The sequence below is a fragment of the Monopterus albus genome, unplaced genomic scaffold, assembly GCF_001952655.1.
Source record: "Monopterus albus unplaced genomic scaffold, M_albus_1.0 scaffold142.1, whole genome shotgun sequence".
In the NCBI taxonomy this organism is placed as follows: Eukaryota; Metazoa; Chordata; class Actinopteri; order Synbranchiformes; family Synbranchidae; genus Monopterus; species Monopterus albus.
Genome location: NW_018128022.1, coordinates 685,084 through 692,498, shown reverse-complemented (window position 1 = coordinate 692,498; position 7,415 = coordinate 685,084). Strand labels below are relative to the sequence as shown.

The 7,415-nt window shown below is 46.9% G+C and overlaps 1 protein-coding gene across 1 annotated transcript in view; it reads left to right on the top strand.

Moving 5' to 3' along the window:
• The window catches only part of rev3l (REV3 like, DNA directed polymerase zeta catalytic subunit), a 101,212-nt gene that overhangs the window by 51,988 nt on the left and 41,809 nt on the right, over positions 1-7,415 (top strand). Inside the window, 2 exon segments of the mRNA XM_020614085.1 lie at positions 4,735-4,868; positions 6,279-6,407. Of these exon segments, the coding sequence (XP_020469741.1) occupies positions 4,735-4,868; positions 6,279-6,407 (263 nt within the window).

Here is a 7,415-nt window from a genome sequence, read left to right as displayed (position 1 = left end):
AAGAGGGGGGGCCAGCCGCCATGGCATCTGAGGTGGTCTCAGTGTGTGTATGTGCCTCCTCTCTGTGCTGTAGCTGGAGGTCTCAGAGCGGGTGTAGAAGGTGTTGAGGTCATCCAGCAGGCTGTCTGTGGAGCTGATGATGCTGCTGGTGGTCCTGTAGTCTGTGATGTGCTGCAGGCCTTGCCACATCCATCTGGAGTCAGCAGGAGAATAGACGCCATTCAGCTTCTCTCTGTACTGCTTCTTGGCCGCTGTGATGGCTTTCCTCAGTCTGTACTTCACAGCTTTGTACTCCGTCTCATTGCCTGATCTGAATGCATGAGAGCGAGCACACAGCATGTGTTTATTGAGGGCTTTTGTTTGGGAAGCCTCCTGACTTGTATGGTGGGCACAATGTTGTTGCTAAAAGGTACTAATGTGCCCAGTCACATGCTCAGCATAGTCCTGTACGCTGACAGAAAGGTCCTCCAAGGTGGCTGCAGCTTTAAACACATCCCAGTCTCTGGGGTCCAGAGTTTAATTTGTTTGGTGACAGGGTTTGTTTGTTTCAGTCTTTGTCTGTAAGCTGGGGACAAGAACAAAGACATGTGGTCCGAGCGCCCAAAGCGAGCACGGGATGCAGCCCTCTATGCACCCCATGTTACTGTTAACATGATCCAGAGTGTTCTTGCCCCGGGTGGGAATGTTCACATGTTGGTAATATTTGGGAAGTACAGTCTGTAGATTGCACTGATTAAAGTCCCCTGCGGCAATGAATACAGCATTGGGGTGAGCCGTCTCTGATGACGTTGTGGAGTTTGCTGAGAGCCGCCGAGGGATTAGCTCTTGGGCTAACATACACAGCAGCCAGAAACACAGCACTATGCTCTCTTGCTAAATAATGGGGCCGGCATTTCAGTAATAAAAACTTTTCTGGTGAACAGTGTTTATAAACAGTCCGTACATTTCCACACCACGAGTCTGCTCAAGCTCTGCCAGGTTGCATGGCGATCAGGCGTGAACATCCCTTTTCAAGTCCAGCCACGAATTCTTTATTGAACTGAAGTCTGGGCTTGGACTCGGCTGCTCCAGAACGCTCACCTTGTTGTCTTTAAACCATTTCTGTGTAGCTTTCACTATATGCTTCGGGTCATGGTCTTGCTGGAAAATAAATCTTCTCCCAAGCAAACCAGTAAATTCCCAGTGGCTGTGTGAGTTGGCGACATCTAGCAATGCCTGTCTGTTGTATGTTAGCAGTGCATGACATTTGTGCACTGCAGAAATTTCACAAATTGTGAGACTACTACTGCGGACTTCCAGCGCCGACAGCGATGGCGGCCATGGTTACTCGCGCTCTCTTGTGTTTGTTGTTTTAATTTGTTTTCTTTGTCTTTTGCAACTCATCCCGGATTACTTTTACCAGAGAAGAACTTAAATATCAGACAACTCACACTGAACTACCTTCCTCCAATTTTTATGAACGAAGAATGCTGTATGGGCGTTCTGATGGGAGGCGCAGTGGCAATATACGGGACCTGGAAAAAATGCCGCCGTGGAAAGCGCGCAGGCGCCTTGGTGCGGTTACGTCAGAGAGGAACACGGACCTCACTCCCATCTATTCACCTGGCAAATCTCCGCTCCCTGGTCAACAAAATGGATGAAATTCTTCTCGTCAACAGGACTAACTCTGACTTGCTTCACGGAGACCTGGCGGACAGCGCGATTCAAGTACCGGGCTTCCAGGTGTTCAGAGCGGATCGTGTAAAGGAGCTGTACTGGAAAACAAGAGGAGGTGGAATCTGCTTCTACATAAATGAAGGTTGGTACACAGATGTCACAGTGCTACAGAGGACATGTACCGCAGACCTAGAGACTCTTGTCATCAATTGCAAACCTTTTTATTCTTCCTGTGAATAAGCACTATGGCTCCTGGCAGAACTGATAACTAGCCTGGAGCTAGCACATCACAACTTTCCACTCATTGTTCTAGGGGACTTTAACAGAGCAAATCTCGCCCACAAACTGCCCAAATACAGGCAGCATGTCACCTGTCCCACCAGGGACAAAATGACACAGGACCACTGCTACACAACAATAAAAGACGCCTATCACTCTGTCCCCCGCGCAGCCCTCGGACTCTGATCACTGTATGGTCCATCTTATTCCAACCTACAGGCAGAAACTTGAAGTGGTCAAAACAGTGAAGAGCTGGACTGAGGAGGCTAAGTCAGAGCTACAGGCGTGCTTTGACTGCACAGACTGGAGTGTATTTGAGACTGCAGCTACAGACCTGGATGAACTCACTGACACTGTCACATCTCATATCAGTTTTTGTGTGTGTGCCCAAAAAGACCTTCTGCACATACAACAACAACAAGCCCTGGTTTACAGCCAGACTCAAGCAACTTTGTCATGCCGAATAGGATGCTTACCAAAGTGGGGACAGGACTCTGTACAGCCAAGCTAGGAACTCACTGACAAGGGAGATCAGAGCAGCAAAGAGGAGCTACTCTGAAAAGCTGAAAGCTCAGGTTTCAGCCAACGACCCCTCGTCTGTGTGGGGGAGCCTGAAAAGCATCACTGGCTATAGGAAAGCATCCCCCCTTGCTGTGGATGACCGTCAACTAGTAGACAACCTGAATGTGTTGTACTGCAGGTTTGATAATCAAAACTCCCCCCTCACCCTCCTCACCTCAGATCCAGCAGCTGCTCCCCCAACAACCACCACCCTTCCCTCCAGCCCCCCACCTCTAACGATCTGTGAAAAGGATGTGCGTGGCCTCTTTAAAAAAACAAAAAAACAACAAAGGATCAGAAAGGCATGAGGCCCAGATGGTGTGACCCCCTCCTGCTTGAAAGTGTGTGCTGATCAGCTGGCCCCCATCTTCACACTTATCTTCAACAGGTCACTGGAGCTGTGTGTCCCCTTCTCCTGCTTCAAATGCTCCGCCATCATTCCAGTCCCCAAGAAAACCTCCATCAGTGGACTGAACGACTACAGACCTGTCGCCCTGACATCTGTAGTTATGAAGTCCTTTGAAAGACTGTTGTTGGCTTACCTGAAGGACACCGTAAGCCCCCTGCTAGACCCCCTGCAGTTTGCCTACTGGGCAAACAGGTCAGTGGATGATGCAGTTAACATGACACTGCCCAGGTGAGGCTGGGGAAAACCACATCCAGCACCCAGACAATAAGCACAGGCGCCCCTCAGGGATGTGTGCTCTCCCCTCTGCTGGTTTTTTTTTCTAGACCGACTGCATCTCGAAGGACCCATCTGTCAAGCTCCTAAAGTTTGCTGATGTTACAACGGTCATTGGTTTCATCCGAGGCGGCGACAAGTCAGCCTACACATGGGAGGTTGAGCAGCTGGTCCTGTAGTGTATCCACAACAACCTGGAGCTGAACACGCTCAAAACAGTGGAGATGACAGTGGACTTCAGAAAGAGCCCCCCCACCTTACCCCCACTTGCCATACTTGGCAGCACTGTTTCAGCAATAAAGTCCTACAAATTCCTGGGCTCCACTATCTCCCAGGACCGGAAGTGGACATCCAACATCAGGATCATCATCAAGAAGGCACAGCAGAGGATGTCCCTCCTGTGGAAGCTCAGGAAGTTTGACCTGCCCCAGGAGCTGCTGGTACAGTTCTACAGAGGAATCATCGAGTCTGTTCTCTGCATCTCCATCACTGTCTGGTTTGGCTCAGCAACCAAACAGGACAAGTACAGACTTCAACAGCCAGGTCATTGATGCAAGCCTGCCCTCCATGGACGACCTGTACACCTCACGGGTCAAAAGGAGGGCGGAGAGGATCACTGCAAACCCCTCACACCCGGGACACAATACCGCTGGAACTCCTCCTCTCTGGATGGCGTTACAGGTCACTGTGCACTAAGACAACCAGGCACAGAGACAGTTTCTTCCCCCAGGCCTCTGATGAACACTTGACCAACGACAGTATGACTGGACAATAACTTTCAGTGCAATACTTGTAAATATTCATTGTACAGATTATACAGACTCATACAGGTCTCTAGTTTTAAATACTCTGTTTTTATTCATATTTATCTCATTTCAGTGAGCATTCCTTTGTCTGCATTGTTTACTGCCTGTTTATACTGCTTATACTGCTTATTTTGCATTGTTTGCACCGTTCTGTTGTTTGTTAATACTGCTTATTTTGTTATATTACACAGCCTTATGCTGGTTTACTGTTTACTTGCCCCTTGCATGGGGATATGTGCATGCACATTGAGAACGGATGTACCAGAGTCAAAGTCCTCGACACACCTGGCCAATAAAGCGGATTCTGATTCTGATACTGATACTAGGACCAATGGGTCAGTCATTTTAAAGGGGGTGAATATTTATACAGTCACTTATTTCCCATTACATATTTTTATTTAATTGACATAACTTTGTAGAAACCCATTTTCATTTTGATATTAAAGAGTTTCTTTTGTTTTTTTTTGTTTTTTTTTGTCAAAACAGCCAAATTATATTGACCATGATTGATTTATAAAATCAACAAAAGGGTAAAACATCCAAGGGGGTGAATACCTTTTATAGGCACTGTATATCCTGTACATGTTGAAATGGCCTGCATGAATGTAGAGAATATGAATGTCCGACTATATAATAGGACAGTAAATCTTTGATGTTGAGTTAAACCCTGCAGCAGTACAGGAATGAATAGGTAATCATGATGTCAGCTTGCTGAGTTAGAAGTTAATTGCTTTTTTCCCCTCTGTTCAGGACACAAGCTTCATCAGTGGATGACAGGGAAGACCAAGAGGAATTTGGTGAACTTACTCTCCATTCTGACACCCTGACCCTAGAGGGACTGCCGTGTACCAATGCTGTGGAGGTACACAGGGACTCTCAGCCAGGTGAGGAAAACCCACTACTGGGATTCATGTAACCAGCTCTGGTAAATGTTGCTTAGATTTACTGTCAATATTGGAGACTAAAATCTCAAAATAGCTGAAAACAAAACAAAAACAGAACAGACACATGTATAATTGACTTTCTTATTTCAAAGAATGTAAAATGTGATAGAATCATAGGAATTGTATAGTACATTATCAGACTGTTTTGCTTTATTCTCTAAACTATCTGATCATCAGTTTGCCTTACTGCTGAATGACAGTAAAGGTGCAAAGTCGTTGTTTTAGAGTGCAGAAATGGTGGTAAGCTGAAGATTTGCTATGGAAGAAGCTATTTAAAATGTATCCAGTCACCATGGCCCCACTGGCTAGTTACATTTTTAAGGAGGTAGGCACTGGATCTGTTGTAGCCTATGGCATAACAACAGATGCAATGCTTACAGGCTACCTCATAATACTTAAGTATAAAAAACAGCTTTAGTCTTCACTGTTCAGTTAAATCTACTGGATTTTACTGAGTATTAAACACTTTTGTGTTTAAAAATTCATTCTAAACAGTTAAGCAGGTGTTTAACTCGTGCATCCCAGCTTTCTTACAGAGCTCACTTACGGCTAATGTATTTACATTACTTTGTAGGAATCCACTTATATGTGCACCATGTATCTTCACCTCTAATGTACATCATTTCCATTTGTTTCTATGTGCAGTGTTTCTTACACATAGACTTGACTTGGGTGGGCCGCCCAGGTACTGTAACTCAATGGCCGCCCAAGTGTATTTGGCCACCCATTTTTATTATAAAAATTTTTTATGTCTGAGAGAACTACACCATCTGTGATCAATTAACTGCAAATGAATATTCTCTTGATATTTCATCTGCACACAGTGCAGTGATTCGCTCATCCGCTCTTTGCTGCATTCTCTCTCTCGCACGCGCGCAAACACGCACGCACACACGTTGTGTTTTCATTCCTTGTGGGGACTTCACATTAACTTATTCATTTCTTGCCCCTTCTTATCCTAACCTTAACCATAACCACTACTTGCCTAACACCTAACCCTAATACTTAACCTAACACCTATCCTCATCCTAACCCTAAACCATGTTGCCACCTTAAAATTCAGTGATTTTCTTGTGGGGACTAGCTTCTGGTCCCCACAAGGATGGCTGAGTCCCCACAGTGTGAGTGTGTTAACAGGTTTCGGTCCTCATGATGTAAGTAATGTAAGTAATACAAAGGCACACACATACAAACATACATAGTGACCTCATGTTGAACCACAGTGTTACTGCTGTGTTTGTGTGTTGGCGGACCTCTCCTTCTACATTACATCAATCAAAATCTGCATGATGTATACTGTAGCAAAGTGTTCAAAGATGCTAACAAGGCTACTCTGTTTCCCTTCTACAGAGTCTGTGAGGAGCAGTAGTAAAATCGTAGCAGAGGCTGTGGTTGATGAGGAGGCCATCTTGAGTCTCCTGGAGAACAGTCAGATCTTCCTCCCACTCTCCCGGCCATCCAGCCACTCACCCCTGTTAGGTACAATAGCCACTCTTCAGATCAGACAGCTCTGGGCTGCTGACATCCTGTTATTCTTTTTTTTGTTAAATATACAGTTTAAAACAAATATTTACAGCACAGGAAACACTCTATAGATCATAAATGGGTTCATTTGCTCCGGTCGTACAGGGACCAGGCGGCCCTTAGCAAAGTCCTGGAGCACCCCCTACAGGGTACCGTGAGGCACACGGTCAAATGCCTTCTTCAGATCCACAAAACACATGTGGACTGGTTGGGAAAACTCCCATGAACCCTCCACCACCTTGAAGAGGGTATAGAGCTGGTCCAGTGTTCCACGGCCAGGACAAAAACCGCATTGTTCCTCCTGAATCCGAGGTTCGACTATCTGTCGAATTATCCTTTCCAGTACCCTGGCATAGACTTTCCCGGGGAGGCTGAGGAGTGTGATCCCCCTATAGTTGGAACACACCCTCCGGTCCCCCCTTCTTAAAGAGGAACACACACCCCGGTCTGCTAGTCCAGAGGCACGATCCCCAACCGCCATGCGACGTTGCAGAGGCTTGTCAGCCAAGACAGCCCCACAACATCCAGAGACTTGAGGTACTCAGGGCGTATCTCATCCACCCCCGGTGCCTTGCCACCGAGAAGCTTCTTAACTACCACAAGGTAAACTACGTCAAAGGGTCTGTTGGGATTATACCTGAGCCCCCGGCCTCTGCTTCCTCATCGGAAGACATGACGCTGGGGTTGAGGAGATCCTCGAAGTATTCCTTCCCCCACCCGACGATATCCCTAGTCGAGGTCAACAACTGCCCACCTCCACTGTAAACAGTTTTGGCAGGGCACTGCTTCCCCCTCCTGAGGTGTTGGACGGTTTGCCAGAATTTCTTCGAAGCCGACCGATAGTCCTTCTCCATGGCCTCACCGAACTCCTCCCAGACCCGAGCTTTTGCCTCCACAACCACCCGGGCTGCAGTCCGCTTGGCCTGTCAGTACCCGTCAGCTGCCTCCGGTGCCCCACAAACA